Source organism: Cavia porcellus, unplaced genomic scaffold (genome assembly GCF_034190915.1).
Source record: "Cavia porcellus strain 051 isolate PalLab524CR breed Dunkin Hartley unplaced genomic scaffold, mCavPor4.1 scaffold_2, whole genome shotgun sequence".
Classification (NCBI taxonomy): Eukaryota; Metazoa; Chordata; class Mammalia; order Rodentia; family Caviidae; genus Cavia; species Cavia porcellus.
Genome location: NW_026947485.1, coordinates 117140388 through 117168335, shown reverse-complemented (window position 1 = coordinate 117168335; position 27948 = coordinate 117140388). Strand labels below are relative to the sequence as shown.

The following is a 27948-nucleotide window of genomic DNA, read 5'->3' as shown; positions in this document are numbered from 1 at the left end:
TTCATTTTGAAGCTTTTGGCTTCTCCCTGAGCTCTGGATGAGAAGACTTAGCCGTACTGACTCATTCAAATTGTCTGCACAAGGAAGAAAGTGATCAGATTGTAGCCCGGCAACAGATGAAATGATAACTGGGATTGGGATTTACCTGGAGAGCAGCAGATGAGGCTTGCACTGTGCCGTGCACTTTCCGCTTCAAGAGGAAACTTTTATTTTCATGAGTCCTAAGAGCTGAACCTGTATTCTGGTGGCTAAAGTATATACTAGCAATTTTGTATTTCCAGAATGAAATCCAGAACCTCCACCTGTTTCATTGAGCTGTTCTGTCTAGGGAATCCTCAGCATTGAGGTACTGGTGTGCATTTACCTCCAATCTAGCACTGGAGCAACAGACACATCAGGCTCCATGATCCTCCATGCTGATTTCTTTACAGAAGCCTTCAGCACTGTGAACCTCCTGCTATCCAGCACACAGGCTCTGGTGAAGGTCTGGATGTGGCCCATCCTCCTCTCAGGCCTGAAATCCATAAACTTTCCACTTTTCATCACTGAGGAGTCTCATCTGTTCTTCTTCAGCTTGATCTAGATACAGCTGACAACAAAAAATGTGTGTGTATGGTGCAAACCTTGATTTGATTTTTGATTTTGTTTTGAAATATTTGCCCCACCCAGGCTAACATACCCACATTTCTTTGCAATGTGTCCCTGCACCTAGGTAATTTTCATAGCTATTTTCTCAGGAAATAAATCACTTTCAAATTTGTATTTAAATAATACTTTTACAAAGGTAAGGGGTTAACAATTCAGAATCTCTGAATGCCTTATATGAATTTACTCTGCCCTATTTCTTTATTTCCATATAGATGTAAATGTATATTTCCAGGTATTTTACTTCAAATACTTGAATAAACAAGATTTATTTCTAATTTCCAGTGGTAATGTATAAAATTTTGTCAGCCTAGTTCTTTTTTATTTTGACTTTTTACCTAGAACTAACTTTTTAAAGGATTTATAAAAATTCCATATGAAACTTGTATCTATTTATTTTCAGGTAGTGTATTATTATGATACAATCATTTTCCCTGAGTAGTTTTTATTTCCAATTGTTTCTTTTTTTGTAATTTTATTTATTTAGTCATTGACAAGTAACAATGGCATATACTTATAGTATGCAGTGTAATTCTTCGATATAAGTTTTACAAAGTGAAGTGCTTAAATGAGGTAAATTGGTCATCAACTCTGATACCCCACCCTGAGGACCTCAGTAGCTAGTAAGGGCATCAGCCACCACTCTAACCCACTTGGAGGACCTCAGCAGCCAGCAGGAACATTGGCGTCTCCATCCCCACCTATAGTACCTCAGTGGGCCAGCTGGAGCCTTAGAAAACCTTACTTCAATCAGTAGGACATCATTAGGCAAGTGGGGATGTGGGTGACTTCCCTACCCACTCAGAAGGCCTCAGTGGGTTGGATGGAGCCTTGGTGACCCCTCCCTATACCCTGAGGATGTTGACAGGTAGGCAAGGGTGCGGGTGAGTCCTCCATTCACCTGAAGGAACTTGGTGGGCCACCAAAAGTGTTGGTGGGGCCCTCTTCAATATAGCGAACCATGGATGGAGCAGCAAGAACTCTGACAAGGCATCCCCTCACCCAGAGGAATTCATCTGGACCTGTGAAACTCCCAGTGGTGCAGTAGAGTCCAGACCAGGGCACACAGCATGAATATGTGGATCTGGTAGCTGAAAAGCTCAAAGCCACTGGAATGATAAGAGCTAAACTTTGGTTCATATCAATATGATAGGATAGTCAGCCAAGCAAAAATCCATAACTCACCCAACTGGGCCTGCAGAAGGAATTAAAGTGACTAGAGCCTCTCTACACTGGGGAACTCAGCTACTGGTGAACATCAGCCACATAGTAGAACCGTAAGACACACATGACAGACACACAAGACTAGAGGAGTTGAAAAGACAAAAATAGTAATGAAGAGGTGATAATGACAAAGTGAAAAAATAAAATACCATCTCAAACCCTGAGCCCATCTGTAACAAGTGCAGGAGTCATATGGACTTAGAAAACATTGGATGAAAGACAGTTGAAATTTCTGAAAACATTGCAAGTGAAGTAAAGGAACAAATTCACTAGGTTATATAGGAAATCCAATCAGAAATATCTCTAAGGTTAAAAAAAAAGACAACCTTAATGAAGGAGCTGCTAGAGAAGACATCGATTAAAAAAAGACAGAAGCATGAGAAAATGATGAAAACCTTGAATGAACAGTATAGGAAAGAAATAGAATGCACTACAAACAAATTGAAAGAGATATCCAGGAAATTAAAAATTCCATTGAAAGCTGGCAAATCCACTTACATAAAACTGAAGATAGACCATTAGAACTTAAACACAGGATCATGGCTAATGACTATGAAAGGAAAGAACTTGTAACAACAACAAGGAATCATGAAATAGCAATTCAACAGCTCCAAGGTGATACAAAGAAAAACAATGTAAGTGTTAGGTTGTCAATGAAAATGTAGGAATCAATGCAAATGACATAACAAAAACTATTTGCAGAAATAATAGCAGAAAATTTCCCAAGCATGGGCAAAGAATCTGATATATAGAGAAATGAGGCATGCAGACCTCCAAAAAGCAATAACCAGTATAAATCTACATACAGAAATTTAGTAATCAAGAGCCCATAAATACAGCACAAAACAAGATATTAAAGGGTGTGAGAGAAAAGAAATAGATCACCTCTCAAGGCAAGCCCATTAGAATCATGGCTGACTTCTCAACACAAACTCTTAAGTCATGAAGAGCTTCTAGTGAAGAATTTACAGCCCTAAAAGAAAACAAATTCCAACCTAGATTGGTGTAAAACTATCTTTCAGAATTAATGGAGTAATGAGATATTTCTATGACAAAGAACAATCAAAGAAATTCATGTCCACCAAACCATCCCCAGAAAGAAAACTAAAAGATATGCTAGATAGAGATTAAAAAAAATGACCACAATTCCCAGAACAATAACACAAAGAAATGAATAGACAGGGCAACTAATTAAACAAAGGGAAAAAGCAGGAAACCAACAACAGGAAAATAACATAGCAAAGGTGAGCCAATACATATCAGCTAAAACCATCAACATAAATGGCCTCGATTCAGCAATAAAAAGAAACAGATTGGCAGAATGGATCAAGAAACAAGATCCAACAATATGCTGTACACAAGAAACATTTAATTTAAAAAATTAATGAAACTGTTAGTAAAGTCAAAGGATGGAAAAAAATAATATGTGGGGCTGAAACCCGTAAAAAGTAGGGATAACTATTCTGTTTACAGAACATGTGAACTTCAAACCAAAAATGATGAAAAGGAATAAAGAAAGTCAGTATATACTTATAAGGGAAAAAATTAAGAAGAAGTGATAACAATAATAAATATATATGCACCAAATACAGAAGCACCAAGCTATATAAGACAAATATTATTAGATGTGAATAACCACATATAAAAAAACACAATTGTAATGGTAAGAACTTAATACCCCATTTTCACAAAGAGAGAGATCAACTAAACAAAAATTCCACAAAGAAACAACAGAATTTAATCAAACCTGTAAACAAAAGAATTTACTGGGTATTTACAGAGTGTTCCACCTAACAACATCAGAAAACACATTCTTCTCAGCTGCACATCAGATATTCTCTAAAATATGTCATATACTAGCCCATAGACCATGCTTATATAAATGCAAAAGAATTCAAATTATTCCATAAATATTATCTAACCATAGTGCACTGAAATTAGAAATTAATGGCAAAAGAAACCACAAAGCTACATAAACACATGGAAACTAAATAACTCTCCTGAACCACAGATGAACTTAAACAAGAAATTAAACAATATCTACAAGTAAGTAAAAATGCACATACTTCATATCAAAACCTATGGGACACAGTGAAAGCAGTCCTAAGAGGAAAATTTACAGCAGTGAATTCTCACATCAGGAAGACAGAATGAGTACAAACAAACAACTCAGTGCTACACTTCAAAATTCTAGAAAAAGAAGAGCATGTCAAGACCAAAGCTCATAGAAATCAGACAATTATAAAGATCAGACCAGAAATTAATGCAATTGAGATGAAACAAACAATACAAAGAATTAATGAATCAAAAAAGATTCTTTGAAAGAACAAAATTGATGAACCACTAGCCAACCTTATGAAGAAAAGGAAATAAGTTCATGCAGTGAGGAATGAAGAGGGTGCAGCTGTTCTCAGAGAAGGGTTTTGACTAAAATGTTAACATATCATCTGAAAATGAGTTTATTTGATGTATATTCTTACATTAGTATCTACACAAATTTCATCTATTTTGTCTATTTTTGTCTGTACTTGCATGGTGAAGTAAAAATCGATATCATATTTTCCTTGCTTGGTATTATGTACATGCTGTATGTGTTAAACTCATTTTCTGAGTCAGTGCATCTGGCCTACAGTGTTGAAAGGTTTTGAAAATATCTGGAATAACTTTTAGCTAAGAGCAAAGTCAGACATCGTAGGCAGCAGACCATGAATTCTCTGTAGCAGAAGCCTGCACTGTTGAGAGAACTTCAGATGCTGGGTCTAACCCACCCAGAAGAGTTGTGAGTGGTCCTGGGAGACAGCCTTGCTGTCTTCATTGTGTTCTTTTCTCTGTTTCTTTCACTCAGGCTAGTGAAGCAACAAGGTGGGATCTGCTGTATTTCCCCCTTTCATTCCTAACAGCTTGAATTTATGTTTTTTCTTTCCCCTTTTTGATGAGGTTGGCTAATGGTTTATCAATTTTATTTATTCTTTCAAAGAACCAACTTTTGATTCATTTACTCTTTGTATTCTTAGCCTCTGTTGCTTAATTTCTGTTTTTATAATTGCTTCCCTTGTGTGACATTCAGTTTTGATTTATTGTTTTCTAGAGGTTTGAGGTTCAACATTAGATTATCTGAGCTCATTCTATTTTCTTCATGTATGAGTTCATGGGTATAAATTGCCCTCATAGGACTGCTTTCACTGCATGCTATAATTTTAGGCATATTGTCCTGACATTATCATTTAATTGCATATGCTTTTATTTTCAACTTTAGTTTCCTTTGTGACTTATTTGTTGTTCTGAAGGGTGTAGTTTAACACTCTTCCATGTGATAATGCAGTTTTTGTAGTTTTCTTTGAGTCAGTGCATCGATGATTTCCAATTACATTGTGCTATGATCACACAGTATGCATGGGATGATTTCAGTTACTATGAATTTATTTAAACATACTTTGTTAACTAATATACATTTTGGAGAACACTCCATGTACAGCTGAGAACAATGTGCATTTTGATGTTTTAGGGTAGAACACTTTTGTAGACATCAACCAAGTCCATTTGTTCACAGGCTTCGCTTAATTGTAACATGTCTTTTTTATTTTTGTCTATTTGTTCTATCCATTTGTACAAGTAGGTCATTAATTTTTCCCACTATAATTGCATTAGTGTTTTCCTGGTTTACTTTGTCAGAAAATATTTGTTTTATGTACTTTGATGAGTCTGTGTTTGGTGTATGAATATTTAAGAAACACATCACTTGTAAAGGAAAGCTCATAAGAATCACAGCAAATTTCTCAATACAAGCTCTAAAATCAAGAAGAGTTTGGAGTGAAGTACTTCATGCCCTAAAGAAAACAGTCTTCAACCAAGAGTTATGTATACCACAAAACTATCTTTCAGTTAATGGAGAAATAAGATACTCCTGTGACAAACTGAAGAAATTTACAATCATCAAACCAGCTCTACAGAATTCTCTGAAAGACACACTAGAAAGAGATAATAAAGACCACAAACACAAGAAAAGTGATAGAAAGAAGTCACCAGACAGGGCAAGCAATTAAAGAGAAAGGCAGGGAACAACAAAGAAACAACATGAAAAAGAAAAACCAATACATATCCATTGTAACAATAAATTTAAATGCTCTCAACTCACCAAACAAAAGAAACAGGGTAGCAGAATGTATCAAGAAATAAGAAACATTTAATACAAAAATAAACTCAGAGACTAAAAGTAACAAGATAGCCAATTCTCCCTCTCACAGGAAAGCAGAAAAGAAGCAGGAGTAGCTATTCTATTTGCAGATAATGCAAATTTTAAGCCAAAACTGATCAAAAGAGACAAAGAAGGTTACTACATACTCATTAAGGAAAAACTCCAAACTGTCTTTGAAGTTAATATTATACTTGGTTTTATTTAGGCCACAATTTAACATTTTTCTGTTCTAGCTTATGCTCCAGATTATTACTACACATCTGGCTAAAAGTAGCTAGCAGTACCCATGGCACAACCTGAACACTGGACTGCCTTGAAATTTCCTCCACCAAGATAATTAGACTCACTGATTTTAATATCAGCCTCCTGCAAAGTCTACCCTGTCATAATGTCCTTATTTGGCCTACTACAGAATTTACAATTCATGGTGTCAAGTTAGTGAATTATTGTATGTGCTATCATTGTTTCATTATTCTAAGCATAGTATGACCATTTGACATGTAGGAGATGGTTAATTATAAGCATGTAACAGCCTTACAGATTACAACACACAGAGAAGAAAGTTAGAATGGACTAAGTGACTGAGTGAATTCTTTATGAGGAACTCTTGGTAAATCAAGCAACAAAAGTGCAAAACACCATTAATGAGCCACCAGAATGACTTGCATTGTTGACTTCAGTAGCCCATATGTTGATTTTATTTAGGAGAGTTCACAAAACACCATATGGATTCATCCAAGTACAACAGTAGGTGTTGGCAGTCACCACAGTCTCTGGTATTCATCTAATAAATGGTGTGAGGCAATCTCACAGATTCAATCTATTTAGAAAGAGAAAGGGAGTTTTCTGGGCAACTATAGCCTTTGCAATACATTTAGCTTCAGTAGAAAATGTTTAAGGTGTGTTTATACTTGATGCCAAATTCTTATTCATGATCTACTGAAAATTAAAATTTATAAACAAATACTGAACTTCAGTTAGCTACAGAATGATCCTGGTACCAATAGAAACTGTTTTCCACTTTCTGAAACAAGAATTGACATATAAGTATGTGCTAGCTCAATAAATTCCTTACTAATAAAATTATATTCTGCAGACAAATGGAATAGAGCTCCCTGCAGGATGCTATGAGACTTTTTCTATCATTAGGGAAGCACTAGTAATATACACATCTGAGTTTCATTATTGAAGCTCTTAAGACATTTTTAATGTTAGTAAAATTATGAAATCAAGGTCACAAATTTGTCTCTGTATTATATTTGGGGGTTCTCATGCAGTCTCTGGCATAATTTTAATATAAAAGTTTCAATGTAGCTTTTGTGTAGGAGTATATTATAGCTACCAGTCTGAATGTGTGAACACAAAACCTAAAGTATCAAATGGTGTATTTGATACATATCAGTGAAATTTGTTAGAAGGTAAATCAGGGAATCTTCAAGATCATGAATAACTCCTGTTTAATATGATGCTGTGATTCTATATGCTCTGTCTCCAGGTGTCCTGACTCATGGGTAAGTCAACAGAGACCCTAGAGGGGGATTGGGGATGAGAAATGGGCAAGAGACGCAAAGAATAGAGACAAGACAGTACTCAGATCAATTCTTGTTTAATAAAAATAGGGCAGCATTTATATAGGATGTTAGAGAATGAGGTAGTTGGGTTCCAACACATCAGCAGGTAACCCAGCAACAGTGGGAAGTCCTATCCAGACCTGGGGTTACAAGGAGAGGTAGTTCAAAACTTCTGTGCATGGGCTCATTAGCATAACTGCTGCACAGGCCAACCCACAGGGACATGTAACTTCGGGGAAAATAGAAACTTAACCCCTAGAAGACGTTAAGATGGCTGTGTCTGTTGATATTAGATGGTGGCTAATTACAGGATCTCCCACAAGTCCCCCTTTTCTTTAAAATATAAAAGGCTGTATCCTTGAGGAGACTGTACCTGTCTTGGGTCAAGACTCTTTTACATAGGTCCAATTCTGCCTTACCTGTCATCAGAGGCAGGGCAGCAATAGGCTGAGCTCCTGCCTTAGGTGGCAGTTGGTCAGCACATGGGAGGCCCATTGCCCATCTCTGGCCATCCAGTCTATCATACCAAGGTAAGAGAAGTGAAGCGGATGGCTTGCTTTTACAAACATCACCATAACATGGCCTTGTGGGCTCCATGTAACTTTATCAGCCATTTCAAGCCTGGGGTAATGGACCTCTATAGGTTGCATTTTTATGGCATCCACCTGTTGTTTGACAAAAGCCATAAACTTATTAAAGAGATAAGGGCCTAATGATAGTAAAATTAACAGTCTGAGCAGCAGTCCAAGTAAGGGAAGAAGATAAGGCAGGAATCCATTTCAGGCATTACAAAGAGGGTTTTCAAGTAGCTCTCTTCTCCTTTTTACCAGGTCTTCTTGTAACAATTCCAGACTTGTTTGGGTAAAAGCAGCAGTGTTCCTGTAAGGCTAAGCAAATCCCCTCTTGCTCTGCTGTAAGAAGATCTAGTCCTCTCCTATTCTGGAGGGCCACCTCTGCAAGGGAGTCTAACTGGTCCTGGACATCTTGGATAGTGCTAGATAAGGCCTGAACATCACCTATCAGCTGGTTAGATAATTTGACATGGGAATGTATAGCATAATTGTATAGATATAATATAGCATAATGTATAGATTCCCATATCTGCAGATCCTGTTGCCAGAGCTCCCAAAACACCCAATCCCACCAGTAGGGGGATGAGTTGCACCACACATTTAGAGCAGCCTGTGGCATAATCAAAACTAGGAATAGGAACGGGCTTATCTCCAGGTAACACCTCTATGTCAGGTAACCAGATGGCTGTGACACATATTCCTGACTAGTTGGTAGGGCAAGCACTTGTTCCCTGGCAGGGCAAAGAGGGGTAGTCCAGTTGATTATACAACTGCAGTTAGTGAAATTGTTGAACCCAATGTCAAAGTCAGAGGTATTGTTTTGAAAACTTCCCTGCAAGCAAGGGGGATCTTTGAAACCTATAGGCTGCACTCTAAAGGGGAGGCTGGCACTACAATTTAAGCAGTGTGATTCCTTAAATGATGGCAAGGTAGAATCTGAGGGAATAGCAAGAGGCATAGGAGTGCCTAGGGCCATGAACAGCCAACAATCTTCAGCTAAACTTGGATTAGAGGTATTCGGGGATTTATAAGTAGCCCCTAAAATATCTGAAGTCTGGGCATCTATATGAATTCCCCACGATTTTGGGAGCACCAGGGGATGATAGTGAATTTGAGGAAACATTTTATCTATAATCTGTTTGACTCGTTCTTGCACCATATGTTTTCTGATTTTATCTTATGGTCCACCACCATCAGAAATATGAATGGGCAGAGTCTGGTGCCAACATGTTGGTTTTCCAGGTGTACCATAACATGGAGCTTGGGCATATTTTTGTGAGCCTAAAACTTGTGGGGTATTGGCCCAGTTGCCTCCAAAAGCACCTCTGGAAGTTTTTTGTGATATAGCTGTAAAATATGTCTTATTGTTAAATGTGCATCCTTGTACAGAGGTATAGCAAGAAGAATGCATTGACTCCTGGAATGTTTTACATTCCTTAAGACATGGGTTTAATTGACCCTTAATTTTGGGGGTCATAGGAGGCTTGGAGCAACATATCCATTCTTGTAAGTAGTCTTCTCCTGTTAGGGATCTGTAGGTAAGGTATGCCATCTTATCATTACAATCTGTCATTTTAGTGTAAGAGGTGGGCTGATATGTAATTGTACCTCCCTTACATTCACATGGGGAACCAAACAGAGTGGCAGCCAGAGCCCTAGCATTGGAAGGAGGTACAAAACCTCCCTCACCTGGCAGCGGCAGAATTATCATAATCACAAGGGACAGGATCCAGGTTCTCGGTTTCATTATCTGAAAAACAAGACATGGTGAAATCTCTCAGGGGGCATTTTCATTCCTGGAGTCATCTGTAAAACTACCCTGTATTTGTTGAACTTGATCTATTTGTTTAACCAATTGTTCTGACAGCCATCTTGTGGATTTCATCTTTTTAGAGTATATGCATACTGATCCTTGTTCCCAGATAAGAACTGGGTCTGGACCCAGTCAGGAGGACCTTCTATAGTAGAGAATCAAGTTGCTTTTGTGCTTCAATTTGCCAAAAATGGGTGAATGCTAATTGTCCAGCAGTATCCAAATTTTAAAAATTAAGGATGAAAAAGGCATGAGATAAGATATTTCTAGGTGACCCCCTTTTGTGGTACCATTCTCCCTTTTTTATTTTATCTATAGTGAGTTTTAAGGAAAGGTGTGCCCTTTCAACTATGCCTTGACCTTGAGTATTATAAAGTATGCCTTTTATATGGTGAATATTGAGATGTTGACAGAAATGGGTGAAAGCAGAACTAGCATACCCCGGACCATTATCAGTCTTTAGTTGTTGTGGGCATCCCAAAACTGATAAGATAGTTAACATATGACTAATCACATGTTCGATGGCCTCGTCAGCCTGGAGAGAGGCAAAAATAAAACCACCGAAGTTATCTATAGTTACATGAACATATTTAAGGTTGCCAAACTCACGAATGTGGGTGACATTCATTTGCCATAATACATTGGGGATTAGTCCTCTGGGATTAACTCCAAGGTGTGGACCTGGGAGGTGTGTGGCACATAAGGGGCAATTTTTTACTATCTGTCTGGCTTGCTCTCTAGTGATCTTGTGCATAAGTCAGAGGGTTTGGGCATTGCGATGGTGTAATTGATGACTTTTTTGTGCTGAAGTAACATTGTCATCATGATCATTTGAGTTAACATTAGCTAAAGTACAGAGGGAAACTTGTGGTCGAGTGGCCAGGTCTGCTGCATGATTACCATCAGCCAGGGGTCCTGGCAATCCAGAGTGAGCATGTAAATGTCCAATAAAGAAGGGGCAAGTTACTTTCATAATGAGCACTGTATTTGCCTAAACAGTTCTCCAGTATTGGAGGCATTTCTGATTTAACCAGCTGTTTCTAGCAGGGGTACAGAGTGTGTGATGTAAGCACTGTCAGTACATAAATTTATAGGCTGAGTAGGAGATGCAGAAAAGGCTGCAGTGACAGCACGTAATTCTGTGATCTGAGCTCATGTACTGTTTGTTTGGAAGGTTACAGTTTGGTCTTGAAAAACATAGGCTGCCAAGCCAGTTGAGGAGCCATCAGTAAATATTAATAAGGCATTTTTAATGGTTTGAATGATGTGCCCATAGGCAAGATAAATGAATGTCTATTGGCAAATTCAACAAGCTTGTCTGTGGGATAATGGTTGTCTATAAGCCTTGGGTAGGAAGCAAGAGCATTGAACCAGAATTCAGTTGTTTGTATGAGCCAGTCAATCTGTTCTTTGGTATAAGGCAGTATAATAATATCTGACTCCTTGCCAAAATAGCATTTTCCTTGTTCTCTTCCCAAGAGAATGAGGGTAGATATGGCCTGATAGTAGGATTCAATGACCTTTTTAGGTGTGGCTGGCAAGTGGACCCACATTAATGGTACTGTCTGCCAGAAGACAGTGGTTGGGGAGAGAGTGGTGTTGCATATGATAAATTATAAGGGTTTACCATAATCTATAAAAGTAATGGTCTAGGATTGGATGGCCTGTTCAACAGCATGTATGGCCTGTCTTCCTTCTGGGGAGAGTTTGTGTGGGGGCAGGTAGGGTCAGGATTACCATGTAAAATATCATAGAGGGGTTTTAACTCACTTTTACTAAGCTTTAAGTAAGACATGAGCCAGTTAATATCCCCTGGAAGTTTTTGAAAGTCATTTAAAATTTGAAGTTTGTCTAGCCTCAACTGTATCTTCTGAGAAGAGATCTGAGGTCCCCTCATTTGAAAACCCACAAAAGTGTGTGGATCAGTGAGTTGAACCTTGTCAGAGGCTATCTCAAGTCCCTTATCATGTAAGGCAGTCTTAAGATATCATAGTATCCTAAAACTCTTTTGCCATTTTTTCCAGCTATCAAGATGTCATCCATATAATGAATGATATATATTTCTGGCCAGTGGTCTCTCACAGACTGCATTGCTGAAGCAACAAAAGACTGGCATAAGGTAGAGCTATTGTCCATGCCTTGTGGCAGGACTCACCATTAGAATCTTTGCATAGGAGCTCTAAAATTACTAACTGGTAAACTAAAAGTGAAACATTTTTGATCATCTGAATGTAGGGGGATAGTGAAGAAGCAATCCTTTGGATCTATGGTAATCTTAAAATAGCCCAAAGGTATAGCAACAGGTGAAAGGAAGCCTGACTGTAAGGCTCCCATCAAGACCATGGTCTTGTTTACTACTGTAAGGTCTTGTAGCAATTGCCATCTCCCTAATTTCTTTTTAATGACAAACATGGGAGTGTTCCATGGGGAATTACTAGGAACTAATATGGCCTGCTTCAAGCTCTTCCTGCACCAGGTGTTTCATGGCCACCAGCTTTTCAGAAGTGAGGGGCCATTGATCGACCCATACAGGCTCGTCTGACAGCCATGTAATTTTCTCCACATGGAATGCAGGAGAGTCAATGGCCCCTATGGAAAATGGCCCAATCTGGCTCAGTTTGTCTTGGGCACAGTCTCTACGGGCTCTGTCATTCCTGTATTATTTTTTCCAAGACCTTTACAAGGTGAATATCCACTATTTAGCATTTGAGCAGTGACAATGGCATTTGGGCTACCCATAATTAACCCCATTTGTGCCAGTAGATCTACCCCAAAGATTTATTGGTAACCCAGCTATGACATGGGGTTGTATTGTGCCTTGATTGCTTTCTCTATCCTTCCAGGTTAGAAATTTTGAACTTCTCTCTGGGTTTTGGTTTTGAACCTATGCCTTTTAAATGAGTCATGGTAACACCTAAAAGCCAAGTCAGAGGCCCATCTTCCATTTTAACAATAGTAACATCTGAAAAACTGTGTCTATTAGGCCAAGAATTCTTTATCATCTAGCCATAGTGACATAAAAGGTTTCTGTGTGGAAATTATCTTTGCCCAATAGACATCTGAGGATCCAAATCCTTTATCACCTTGTGGCTGGGAGATTATCTTATTAGGGGTCTGGATTAGAGGCAAGAGCAGCAACTGAGTGAATCTTTGCCCAGTAGTGACAGTACTAATGTACTTAGGTGAGGACATCATGACATTTATTTATCCAGAATAATCATTATCAACTATACCTGGAAAAACTTGTAGTCCATTAAGCATTGTGCTACTGTGTCCTATTATAAGGCCAAATGTGTTCTTTGGTAAGGATACAAAAATTCCTGTAGGGAGGGCTTGAACCCCCATCTCAAGGGTCAATACTGTATGGGTGGTGGAACTGAGGTCCAATCCTGTGCTCCCTGTTGTGGCTCTAAAGAGGTCTGAGATGGGTTGTTGTTTGCTGGAAGAAAGCTGACCACCCCAAAGATTTGTTTGGGTTTGGGGACCTGAGGCTGGCCCCAATTCCCATTTCCCTGAAATGGAGGCAACTCTTTCCTGTTGGCATCCCTTTTGGATTTGCATTCATTAGCCCAGTGGTACCCTCTCTTACATCTAGGACATAATCAGGGTGCTTTGGCTTTTGCATTGACATTGGAATCTCTATTTTTGGAGTCCTTTTTGCAGTTCTTTGCAAAGTGACCAGTTTCACTGCAGGTAAAACATTTTCATTTATTTTTTTGAGATAAGAATTGTTTAACTATAAATCCTTGCAAGGCAGCAGCCATAGCGAGGCCTTGTTGGTAAGCATTTCCAATGTCAGAGCAAAGGTGTATATATCCTGTCAGATCTGTTTTCTTTTTATAAGGTCTAATGGCAGTCTGACAGGCAGTGTTAGCATTTTCAAAAGCTAATTGCTTTACAAAGTCTTTACCTCATCAGTATGGCCAAAAATTCTATCAGTGGCAGTAATCAAGTGATTAACAAAATCTGCAAAAGGTTCATCCAGCTCTTGTTTAATACTAGTGAAAGAGTAACTCATATTCTCCTTGGAGGGCAGTTTTCTCCATGCCTGGGTGGCAGCCATTGGAATTTGAGCATAGAGCCCTGCATCAAACTGCATTTGGGCATCTCTGTCTGCATAGCAGCCTTCTCCCACTAACATGTCAAAGTTCCACCCATTGCCGGCTTGTGTATTATGCCTGGCAGTATCTTTACAATTTTCTACATATTCTGATTTCAATAAAAGATAATTCCCTCCCGTCAAGGTTGCTCAGGCTAATCCTTGCCAATCTATATATGTGAGCCAATTTTCAGCCGCAGAATCCAAGATCACGGTAGTATACGGGGCTGTAGCTCCATATTGTGCAACCGCTGTTTTTAATTCTCTTATCAGTTTGAAATCGAAACCAGAGTAGTGGCAGAAAACGCCACCCTCTGTGTCTGTCGTTTCAGTCACAGGGAAAGCCTCCATATCATCTAGGTCCGATAGTGGGTCAAGAAAGGGGGATAAATTTGGATATCATGCTCCTGGGGAGTCTCTGAGTGGGAGAAATCCCAGAGGAAGCTCTGGGATTTGTTTCATTTTTCATTTTAGACCTTCCTATTGTTAGCCTTTCTAATTGGGCTATTAATTCCTGATGTTCTCTTTTTAATGCAATCTGCTCTTTTAAAATCTCAATTTTGTCTCTTAATTGTTTTCTAGGGTCGGAAGCTGAACATGTTAGAGTGGGGCAGTAGGGCCACTACAAGAAGGGGGAGGGCACACAGCAAGGGCTACACTGCGCAGGCCACCTGGGGCAGGGTGGCGCTGCAGAGTGCTGAGCCTGGAGAGGGTTAGACATTGACTAGCCAGTTATAATTATGGCATCTTGCAACCTCCTCTGCGAAGCTGTCCCAATCAATGTTATCATCATCTATTTTAGCCTCTAAGAGTAATTCAGTGTAAAGTTTGGTTTTTGGCTTGGCTTCCTCTAAGTCATAAAGACTGAGTTTTTGTTTCAGAGGCTTGTCAGACTTTGATGTCTGTGTCCTTTAACTCCCAAGGCATTGTTTATCTCTTCCTCATTATTGCTTCAAAGGACATAAGTTCTTCATCTTTGTTAGGAGTCTCGGCCTCTTTGTTAGCTCAATTTTACCCTGATATTTTCTCCTTGTAATATAATTTTACCCTTTTGAACAACATTTGTGATTATTGGATCATTCTGTCTCTGATATAAAATTTCATCTATTAAGCCCCAATAAGAAAAAGCAGTTACTGGGACCTTCTCGGGCCCAAAGACATAGTAATCTTTAAGAGCAGCAACAACCCTTTTCCACCATTTGGTGTCACTAGACCCTTCAGTAGGAAACCAAGGACAAACTTGTTTTATGTAATCAAAACACTGTTTAATTTTAACCTTTACTCCTGGTGGCTTTAGAGCCTTTCCTAACTTTAAATAGAGATCTCATGTTGGCTCGTTTCTTGTCCCATAATCTCTTTTAACTCACCGAGGTGCAGAAAATGCAGCAGGTTCCCATGTAAATGTTCCCTCTTTTGTTTTCCCTCCATTCTGTTTTTGTGCCGGCTTCAAAAACAGCGTCCCTCACTAGATCTCCCGTTCTCAAGCCCCACACATTAGGCGCCACTTGTCCCGACCTGCAGGTAAGTCAACAGAGACCCTAGAGGAGAAGTTGGCATGAGAAAGGGGCAAGAGATGCAAACAATGGAGGCAAGACAATGCTCTGATCAAGTCTCATTTAACAAAAAAATGGGCAGCATTTATATAGGATGTTAGGGAATGAGGTAGTTGGGTTCCAACATGTCAGCAGGTAACCTAGCAACAGTGGGAAGTCCAAGTGAGACCAAGGGTTATAAGTAGAGGTAGTTCAAAACTTCCACACGTGGAAAATCACGTGCACATAGGCTCATTAGCATAACCACTGCACGGGCCAACACACAGGGACATGTAACTTCAGGGAAAATAGAAACTTAACTCCTAGAAGACATTAAGATGGCTGTTGCCTGTTGTTATAAGACGGTGGCTAATTACAGGGTCTCCCACATCCAGACACAGGTTCCCCTAAGTGAGGGGAACAAGAGATGATGGGCCTACTGAAAGGTAAATAAATTCTCAGAAGAGATTAATGTGATGCTTACACAAGTGAATTATTCAGCAAAAGACTACTTCAAAAAAACAAGATGTGGTGAGCTACTCACCAGCACCAATGCTCATGCCATGCTCTTGGAAAATCAAAACTGTTTGATATGCTTTTAAAAAGTAGATGCATCACTATTTTGTTACACTGAGCACAAAACAGACCAAGACACATGACACATCTTTCTGCAGTCTCCCTGTTTGAATGTCCACTTTGTATTCTTTGATACTGTGATTTGAGCAACTATTTTCAAGATGATAATATGTACTCTTTTAACAGGTGATTTATTACTGTTATGGTTTTTTTTTTTTTTTTTTTTGTAGTTCTGTATTACGTGTACCCTTACACCACTTTGTTTTGTTTTGTGTTTTTCTCTTTTTCCTCTTAAAAAAAAAAGACACATCTTTCAAGAAGAAACCTCCCAGCCAGAGCAGCCTGTGGGTTGGACACCAAGAAAAAAGAACTGCCTTGCATTGATACAGGACCAGAGAGGACAGTTGTAATCCTACTTTTATACAGTAATACCAGTATTCTCCATTCATTCCATAGTGACACAAAACAATATATGATTTCTTAAATAATAACTGAAGTTCAGGAGCTAAAGCCTTATGAATGAAGATTTCGTGCTCTGATTTTAACGTTTTAGCCCAGTATGGGCTATGTGTGATTTTGTAGCATCTTGTATTGGTTCTCTCAATGCCACCCACATATAGGATGACACCCCTCTTCCAATCACAGCACACTGACTGTGCAAAGACAGCATTTCAGGGATTCACTGTAATGTAAGTAAATTAACTTTATAATTAGTTGTGAAATTGAAACTTTTTTGACTTTCCAGTGATGCATAAAGCATATTTTCTTTTTATTAAGTGTTGCACACATAAAGTCTCCTTTCAAAACTCTATTGGAAATTTAATTAGTCTCAGTATTGTGGCCAAATAATCCTGACCAATTAGAGGCTGGAGGGAATTGGGGCTCCCTGGAAACTGAGGTCACTAGATCCCCAGGTCTCATCTGAAGTGTGACCCCCACATATCCTTAATGAAGACTCAGCAGAACCATGGGTATTTCAGAAGCAGGGCTTCACACATGGTTCACACTGGCATCTCCCTGAGAAGTGAGCTTGCTTTACACTCACTGAAGAAAGAAGCACAAAGCAAGGATCTCCTCAAGTATCTTAACATTGAGCAAAAGCAACACTGCTGTCATTGAAGTTAGACTTGTAGCTTCACTGTTCAGGTAACTTTGTACATGCTAATTTATGCATTTTTATAACATTTATAATGCATAAATCACACACTAGCATCTTTGAAATACATACTTTAAAACGCTAAGATGACATAACTATTTCATCATTGCATAGTATATGTGTGCTTATAGAATAAACAGACTGCTTCAAATTCTAGTGTCTATTTTAGGTCATTATTTTTTCAAATGTTTTCTTAGGTTCTGTGTTTCACATGTGGCTCAGGGCCAAAACCAGAAATCATAGTGATGGAAAATTACCGTGGAATATAGCATCAGCACATCTGAAGTTAATATTTGCTTCATCTCAACTCAAAAGGATAATTAATAAATCTATAAGCTAATAAAATTTATGAGGGACTTTTAGGGAAATAAAGCCATATAAACAAGCATAGTCATTCAGTAACAAAAATACTTGAGGTGTCTAATATGGTCATTATTACAGTCAATTTTTATAAGAATGTCTTCTTATCATATAACATCATAATGCTGATTTTTAGATATATTATTATATGTCACCTATTTTACAATTTATGGGGAATTAGCAATCACTCAATCTACTGTCCATATTTGAAAATTGTGGGCCAAACAATTTCAACATATCACTGAGGAAATAACAAAGGAGGAATAAGCCCTGTATTTCCTCTTTTGCACAGAATCAGGATGCAGTGTGCAGGATGGAAAGGTGAAGGGAATTAAGCTCAGGGAAACTTGAGCATGTGCTTGCACTGAGGAGGAAGGACATGTAATAAGAAGAGATGGAGAAAGGGAGCTGAGGTTCCAATGACCCTATCTGTCATTTCAGTGAAGGAATTAAAAAATCACTGCAGTGCAGTTTGCAGCAGTGATTGACACCATGTAGAAACCTCACCCTCATCTGTGAACTGTGGACTGGAGATTGATTCTGTGCTCAAAGGATTTTCTCTTCTCAGAGCAATAAGGCTAATAGAAGAAACCACATGTAATTCAAAGAATTAGAAGACAAAACAATTCACATAGGATGTTTTAGTAAAACATTGAAAAGCCACATGAACACAGTACTGTAAACAAATCATTATCATGCACATAAAACAAAAAATTGTAATTGTTGTTGCAATGGCAAAGTAATTACCTATAAAGTGTCACAAATGTCAATGTTTTCAGTATTATAATCCTTCAATTCTGTTTTTCACCAGAAAAACAATAATACTGAGATTAAACCTCACTGTGTCACTAATCTGAATACTGACAAGACAGTTCATAAACAGATGATTTATGATTCGAATGCTTCAGAAAAATCACAGGTAAATAAATTAAATTTAAAACAATGATTTAAGAATAATGAGATTTTATCAAAAGATATGAAAAGCAAGCAGAGTGGAGGTCTGGATAGGAAGTTAGCACTTAAGTAAATGTTAGAATCCATTCCTAGGAAAAAGTTTCTTTTATGAAGTCTATTTCAATACTTATTTCCTCATCTTTATAAAATACACAGACAAGGTAACACAAATAGTCTATGTACTATTGACAGGAAAATAGAATTTTACATCCAAAAGCAACAACATCTTGCATAGATGACAGCGCAAATGGGAAAATAAAGGACTCAGACACAGGTTTGTAAGAACTCCTAAAAGAGAGAATGGTGCAGAGTGACCTGCCTGGTATAATTCAGGTCAAAATCATTGTCAAAGGAAGCGCAGAGTCATGCATTACATCTGTTAGGGAAAAACATATGAGTGTATCAGTCACAGAAGGAGACAGTTCACACCCATGCTCTAACCTTGGACCTAGAGAATGTGGAGCAGATGTGTGATTCCCAATACCCGAGTTTGTTGCAGAAGTTCTCAGAATGGGCATGCAAAACTGAAGAAAATGAGAAAAAAAATGAGGTGTCCAGCAGAATGATAAAACTCCTAAATGCACTGAATAAGTAAAAGATTACTGAGGTGTGATTGTACTTTAAATGTTTGATTGCTTAATTCTCTCATTTTTTATTGTATAATATGCATCAATATGTTTGGGAAAGGAAATCAAAATGGGAAAATGGGCATTCACTGTAATTCAAGATAATTTACATCCATTTACTGTTTCCTGAGTTCCTATCAGATGCTGCATTATACTTCTAATGGCTGCTCTATGTTCTGGTTGTAGCATCCTCTGCTCACATCAATCTCTGTCTCTGTGGAGACCACAGCGGGTTGACAGACATGGACAATGTCACCATCTTCACAGAATTCCTCCTTATGGATGTTGCCGGCTCCCGGGAGCTCCAGCTTCTGCAAGGGGTGCTGTTCTTACTGATTTATCTGGGAGCATTGACAGGGAAACTTGTAACTTTCACTCTCATCCTGACAGACACACATCTGCACTCTCCCATGTACTTTTTCATAGGCAACATGGCCCTCATAGACAGCGGCACCATCTCAGTTATTGTTCCCAAGGTCATAGTGAATTCCATGATGGGCAGTAACATGATCTCCCTGACAGAGTGCACTGCACAGATTTTCCTCTATCTCCTTTTTGCAGCTGCAGAGATTGCATTCCTGGTGATCATGTCCTATGACCGCTATGTGGCCATTTGCTGCCCTCTGCACTATGGGCTCGTCATCAACCCGAGTCTCTGTTCCCAGGCCACAGCTGGATCTTGGGCCTCTGGTCTGGTCTACTCTGTGATCCACACACATGCTTTGTTTAGGCTTCCCTTCAGCAAGACCAATGTGATCCACCAATATTTCTGTGATGTTCCTCAAATTCTGAGGATATCATCCTCAGATGTCCAGTTTTCTGAATTTGTGATCATTGTTGTATGTGTTTGCCTTGTCTTATCATGTAATGCCTTTATAATTATTTCATACATTAATATATTTTCAACTGTGCTTAAGATTCGTTCAGTGGAAGCCCGTAACAAAGCCGTATCCACCTGTACCCCACAGCTGGCCATTCTCCTGATGTTTTTCATTTCTGTAATAGTGGCAGTCTTGGGTCCCATTGCACAGAAACCATCCCTGAAGAATCTTCTGACTGCCATGTTCTACACCATGGTTCCCTCATTCCTAAACCCCATCATCTACTGTCTACGCAACAGGGAGATTAATGCTGCTCTGAGAAGAGTGTTCAATATATATTCTAAGTTCCCAATTAAAGGTTTTCTTGAGTAAAAAAACATTAGAAAGTAATTAAATTTATATCTGAGATGTTTTTAAGTTGGTATATACACCTGTGGATCATCTGTTCTTAGTTCTTTATTTTTGTTGTGTGCACTTTGTATGGTGAAGTACAGATTTTGTGTCAAATGTGTTGCTTAGTTCTTTCTCTATTTTATGCACATTCACTGAAATACTCAGCATCTGCTCTCCATTGACGAACTGTTTTGAAGATATTTGGAAGGATATTGAGTTAGAAACAGCACGGGCATCATTGGGTATTGGTCATGCCTGATGTGTTCTACCATAAACAGAAGCCTGTACTACAGAGGGAACCTCAAGTGCTGTGTCTGACCCACTTAGAAAAGTGTTGTGAGAAGATCCTGCTTTCTGCACCATGCTCTCATTGCTCTCACTCTTCCACTCTGGTGGGATAATTAGCAAATTGGTTAACAGGGGTACAACTAAGAACTAAAAGCCCAGTGGAGCCACTGAGACCCTCACCAGCTACTTCTGCATCTGTCAAAACTCTTTTTTCATTCAGTGAAAATAAAGACACAAAACAACTGACCTTCAAAATACTGTAGTTTGGAACTTGTTTTCTTTCTGTGCCCTGGATGAAAGGAAGCAGGCCATGGTTGATGCTTTCAAATTTTGCAGATAAGAAACAAAATCAAATCCAAGTGTAGCACAGAGATAAATGTAATGATTTTTCGACTGGAATTTCCCTGGAGAGCAGAAGACAATGCTTGACTTATGTAGTGCACATTTTTCATCAAACATCACTTACACAGTATTCACCCAAAACCAAAGGGTTTCATTTTTCTGACTTCTACAAACTGAATGTGCACACTGCAGCTGTCACTCACATGTTGGAGATATTGTGTCTCAGAACTAGATCCAGATTTTCCTCCTTTTTCACCTGGAAGCCTTGTCTGTGAGAGCCTCAGCATCAAGGCTCCCCCTTACATTTACTGCCAATCTAGCACTCAACAACAGGAACGTCAGGCTCCCTGTCTCTGTACTTACGTTCCTCACAGAAGCAGGTAACGTTCAGCACTGTGGATCTCATGCCATCCTGAGCTCACAGCCTGGTGAGGATCTGGACATGGTCCACCCTCCTCTGATGCCTGAATTACCTGAGCTACTCTGCCATAGCAGTGGATAAACTTTAGCCATTAGTGGCAAAATGTATGCACTATGAGATTATATTGTTAAGTGAAATAAATCAGACACACAGTTTAAATATTGCAGTCTATCTGTTGTGTAAGAAACCCAGAAATAAATAAGAAAAACAAAAGATAGCATAAATAATAAGAAATGAGGAAGTAAAGCTTTTGTAAAGGTGAACAGGCCCAGTAGGTGTAGGGAGAGGGGTGGAAGATGAAGGAAAGGGGAGAAGGAAGAATGAAGATGTCCTGTGCCCATGGGCCACTTCCCATAGGAGTGTAGCCATCATGTCCTGCAATCATGGGCTTATAAAATCTCAAAGTGAAAAATGCAACACTGCTGTGGCCAGAAATTATTTATTTAATCACTGATAACTTAAAGACTTCTAAGGAAAATACACAAAATTATACAAGCATAGAATATCCTTGACTCTTTAAAATGAGAAGACGCAGATTTGCATTGACTAACAACTTCATAAAGATGATAGGAACCACAGGAAATTATCTTGGCAAAACATAGAGTCACTGCTGCATAGGCCAATTACCTAGAAAAGTAAAGAGACCACTTTAAAGTTTTCCACTGGCAGCATACCAATACATCATAAACATTCCTGTTTTACATTAAGGTATTTTTTAATTAATATTCAATTTTTAGAATATAAAATAATTTCCTGGGGCTGGGGATTTAGCTCAGCGGCATATGTGCCTGCGTTGCAAGCATGTGGTCATGAGTTCGATCCCTGGTACCAGTAAAACTAATAATAATAATAATAATAATAATAATTTTCTTTTGTCCTTAGACAGTTTGATCATATATAAAATTATTTTCACAAGACTCATATTCTCCCATAACCTTCTTAAACCCCTTTAGCTATTTGCCCTATACTTTTCTTCTTTCTTATTTTGAAAATACATTAATTCTCCTTTAGGCCAAAGATTACTCTATACCCCCTAACAAAATAAAGCATGCTGTATCAGTTAGGGTTCTGTAAGAAACTATATATAATACTATATGTATACCATGTATACTATTAGTATACCATATATACTATATATTACATATGATACATATACAATAATATAATATATACTATATACTACATATAATACACATATTATATATAATATATAGTATATATTATATAATACATATCAATGACATAGTACATATATTACAGAATTCTTGTATGTTATAATATGTACACAGATAAGATATAAAGGATTTATCAGGTAGGCTTACAATGTCCACCTAAAGAGTCAGGGGTAGAATGGTGCAAAAGGGCCTTCAATGCACTGGCCAGCTGGAAAAGCAAAGACCATGAGCTCACTGCAGAGTCCTGTGTGAGTCTGTATTCACAATCCACTAAAAGAAAGAAGAGTCCACACTGGAAGCCTGGAAAAGTACATCTGGGAGTGACAGCAAGGACTAGAGCTCCTCCAAAGAAGCAAAATAGAGAAAGACTTTCTTCTTTTCCTTGTTACTCCATCCAGGCTACTGGTCTGTGCCCAGGGTGTTTCCCTCTTCTGTAAGTTTATCATCCAGACACACCCAGAAACAGGGCATTTCGTGTTCAACTTGACACTATAGGTTAACTACTGCACATTTACACACAGAACACTGGCTTATCATGCTTGTATACTTGTACATAGAGCTGTTTCCTTTATTGCTTTCAGTCATCTAGTATACACACATCAATTACAGGCAAAATAAGTGAATAAATAAAATATTACAAGGCTTACTTTAGTCATTGGTGATGTTAATTTCCAAGGATCACTAAAGGGCAGGCAGTCACAAACTGTGTCACTCCAGCAACCTGCAATTGGTAAACTTTTCTATCATCTTTTCAAGGATTCTGGACTTTATAGTGCTACACTTTGTCAGAACTGGGACAGAACATGCATCCTAACAATTCTGATATCTTCAGTGTCACTGTCTTATGAAAGGAAAAAGGACACAAACTTTACTTTTATCCACTTAAGTTTTTTGGCTAGGTCCAAAAATTATTTGTACAGATTTTCCTCAGCTTCACCTTTGCATCTTTGGAAAAAAGAAAGACAAAATTTCTCATATTCAGAGGATTTTTTCAAGTGTAAACACATTTTATTTACTTCTTTATAATTAACTTCATTTTAGCAGTTAGGTTTGAGTTTTTGATGCAGATGATATACTAAACAGCTCCATATGAAGTTATCTTTTCTACAGCCAGTTTATAACTTTGAAATATCTTCAATTTATTTTATTTTAACACTAGGTAGGAAAGGTTATACATCTGTATTATACATTATTGCCCATAGTATGAAAGACGTACTGTTTAACTCATCAAACCAATACTTGGAAAACATTGGCAAATGATGATCTTTTGTGATGGTTAGTTTTGTGCGTCCATTTTACTGGACTCATGAAGGCTCAGATATCAGGTAAAATATTTTTACAGAAGATATGTGAGGGTGTTCCTGAAAAATATGAGCATTTCAAACAGCAGAATAGATAAAGAGCATTGTGGTCACTAGTGAAGGTGAGCGTTTTTTAACATGGTGAGGGCTGGGATACCCAAATCCATGGCAGAAGGAAAGGGATTCCCTATGATACTAGACGTCCAGTTGCTCCTGCCATAGGACATGAAACGCCAAAGTTCATGGCCTTGATCTGGGACAAGAGCTTAGATCCTTGAGGCTCCTGTAACAGGCATTTATCATTTGACTAAATCATTCCACAGACATAACTTATTCTCCATCTTGAAGATGGAAGACAGTGGATAATCATTGCCTTCATATATGCAAAAAATTTTATAATGAATTTTTAGCTCTGAAGATTAGTTTTGTTTTTCTTCAGTTTCAGTAGATAACCCTGCGTTGTTGATACACGTTTTATGCTTTTATTTGGTTGGCAATGTTTTGTCTTATAGCTCAAGAAGATTTTATGAAAATGTTTTTAATCTTCCATAGGAAACTAACATCTTGCTTTCTTTCAGGTCAGTTATAGGAGCTCAGTTTTGTTTCTTTTGTGATTTTCCTTTTTGTAGTCTTTTTATTCCTTGTATCCATGAAATGCTGTCTTATTTAATGTAGATTCCTGCTGTAGGCAAAGGATATCTTCAGAAAGCCCTCTCCTAAAGATTTTGTGGACATTCAAGATTTTTCGATCAATACATCTGGCCCATCCCTCTTGATTCCTCTTGCAGTGAGGACTGGATCTTAGGATATGCCTTACTATAGTCCCAAAGTCATGATGGGACATGGAAAGCTGTCTTTTATCCTTCCCAGGGATTCCCCTGTCAAAACTTTTAAACTTGGGGCCCCAGCCAGTGAATGCCAAGCAGCCTGCAGCCGCCTGTGTTCCACCGTATGAGCCAAAAGTGCACACAGCAATTTCAATCCCATGGGGAAGCTTTGGTGCATTGTTCCAAGATTGGTAAGACCTCCCTCAGCATCCCATATCACCAGAGAATGCACCAGAGGGTCCCTCTGGGCCTATTTGGGTCCTGCCCAGTGACTTAAAAGCAGCCTGCAGCTGCCTGCATTCCACCTCATGAGCCAAAAGTGAGAACAGTCATTTCCATCCCACAGGGTAGCTTTGGTGCATCACTTTGAGACTGGTATGGTCCTGCCAGTTGACCCCACATGACTGGGAGCCACCAGGTAGGTCTGTCTAAGGACCTCCACTCAACTGGGGAAACTCCCTGCAATAGGGATAGATTCTCAACCCAAGAAACAACTGAAAAGATGCCTTTGGTTTCCTTAAGGGAATATAGGAAAATGACTAAATTAAACAGCAAAATGCAATCTCAAATCTCTTGCCATCCCAAGCAAGCCTAGGAGATGTGGATATAGAAGAAAATATAAGCCATAAACCTGAAATGATAGCAACTGAACTAAAGAAACAATGCTGGGAAGAACGCTATAAAAGAACTCAGATCAGAAATAATCTCCCAAGGAAAAGAAGAAATGATAAGTGTAATGAAAGAAATGCTGAACACATCTAAAGAAGTCATAGTTTAAAAATTAGAGAAACAATGCAAAAAGATGTAAACATTTAATGAACAAGAAACAAACAGAATGGATGAAACAGATTTGAAGAGATACACAGGAAATTGAAATTCCATCAAAAGTTGGCAAAACCACCTAAATGAAAGTGAAGATAGAATTTCAGACTTTGAAGACAAGATTGCAGCTAGTGAACAGGAAAGTAAATATCTTTTAAAAATAACAAGGAATCAGGAAATAATTCAACAGCTGCAAGATGATGCAAAGAAAACAACATAATATTGATAGAGATAAATGAAAAAGAAGATGACAACACAAAGGATATCAAGAGGCTATGTGAAGAAGTAATAGCTGAAAATTTCCCAAACATGAGAATGAAAATTGACATTAGGATTAGCGAAGCACATATAACTCCAAAAAGCCATAACCAAAATAAGACTACACTCAGACACATAATAATCACCATCCCAGAAATCCAACATAAGAACACACTATTAAAAGATTAGAGAGAATAGCAGATCATCTATAAAGGAAAGATTTCAGAACCACAGCACACTTCTCAACACAAACAATGAAGTCAAGAAGAGCATGGAGTGAAGTATTTCAGATCTTAAAGGAAAATGACTTTGAACCCAGATTGATATAGTCTGCAAAACTGTCCTTCAAAATGGATGGAGAAATAAGATACTTCCACAACACAGAACAGCTGAAGAACTTCATGATCACCAATCCAACCCTGAAAAGAACACTGAAAGACATTCTAGATAGGCATAGGAAAAAATCACTAAGCAAGGAAAACAAACAGAGGGGACTTTAAGAGGAAGAAAAAACAATCATAAATATATATGCATCAAATTTGGGAGCACCAGGTATACAAAACAAATATTAACAGAAATGGAAAATAAAATAAGCAATAACACAATTATAATGGGAGACTTTAACACCCCATTGACACAAACAGACAGATCAACCAGACAGAAAAATCAGCAAAGAAATAACAGAACTGAATCATACCTGTGAACAAATGGATTTGGTGGATGTGTGCAGAGTGTTCCACCAACATCCTTCTCACCATCACATAGGACATTCTCTGACATAGACCATATGCTAGCTCACAAAACATGCTTAAGTAAATGAAAAAGAATTGAAATTATACCATGCATGTTACTGAATCATAGCACCAGAAAACTAGAAATTAAGGACAAAGAAACTGCAAAAACCCAACAGACAGCAAGAGGCCGGGTGGCCTGGTGTAAGTGCCCCCCACACCTTCCCCTGAGTCCAGCTAGTTGGGGTCAGCCCCAGCCAGGGAACTTTGGGGCTTCTGGGTGTTACTGGACCAGTGCAGTGGGTCCTGAGCACCTGCACCGACCTCCCCACTCCTGGCTTTGATTGGTGGACTCTGAAGTTTTAAGAAAGCAGGCGGGCACCATCCATTCCATAAGTTGGGCAGCCTGGTATAAGTGCCCCAGGCACTTTCCCCCAGTCCAGATAGTTTAGGACACTTGCTTGGTCCCAGCCAGGAAATGTCTCAGCTTCCGGGTACACTGGACCAGCGTGGTGGGTCCTGAGGTAGCCTGCATCGGGCTCACAACTCCTGGCTATGCTTGGCAGACTCTGGAGTATTAACCACGCAAGTGGGTGCCATCAGTTTCAGAGGCTGGGCTAAGCTGGCCTCCTCCACCACCACTGACCCTCTATCAATCCAGGGAACTGGATGGCAGAGACTCAGAACCTGAGGGCATAGAAGAGGATTTCTAACAGACTCTGGGGAAGCCTTAGAATAACACTTGAAACACTTGAAACACAGAAATATAGGAAAATGACAAAACTAAAGACCAAATTACAATCTCAAACCTCCAGCCCATCCAAAAAGCCTTAAGAGTGATGTACATAGAAGAAAACATATGACATATACTGGAAATATATGACATAATAGCAACTGAAATAAACAAGCAACTCCAGGAAGCTTTAAAGGAATTCAAATTAGAAATAATATCCCAGGTAAAAGAAGAAATGACAAAAGAACTGAAGGAGATGATGAATATATATAAAGAAGACACAGTTAAAAAATTGGAGGAACTAAACAAAAAGATAGAATCCTTGGATGAGCAATATAAGAAACAAACAGAAGATATAAAGCAGGTGCACAGAGATATACAGGAAATCAAAAATTCCATTGAAAGCTGTAAAAACCACGTCAATGAAAGTAAAGATAGAATTTCAGACCTTGAAGACACCACTGCAGCTACTGAACAGGAAAGGAGAGATCTTCTAAAAATAGCAAGGAATCA

The 27948-nt window shown here is 38.6% G+C and overlaps 1 protein-coding gene across 1 annotated transcript; it reads left to right on the top strand.

The window, feature by feature from the left end:
- Positions 1 to 19565: 19565 nt before the first annotated feature.
- On the top strand, positions 19566 to 20516 carry LOC100716324 (olfactory receptor 14I1-like). Its single transcript, XM_003479503.1, has one exon. It carries the CDS (start codon positions 19566 to 19568, stop codon positions 20514 to 20516), a length of 951 nt encoding a protein of 316 aa, XP_003479551.1.
- The last annotated feature ends 7432 nt before the right edge of the window (positions 20517 to 27948 follow it).

Coding starts and splice junctions, on each gene's coding strand:
- LOC100716324 (XM_003479503.1), top strand. CDS start 19,566: ATGGACAATGTCACCATCTTCACAGAATTCCTCCTTATGGATGTTGCC.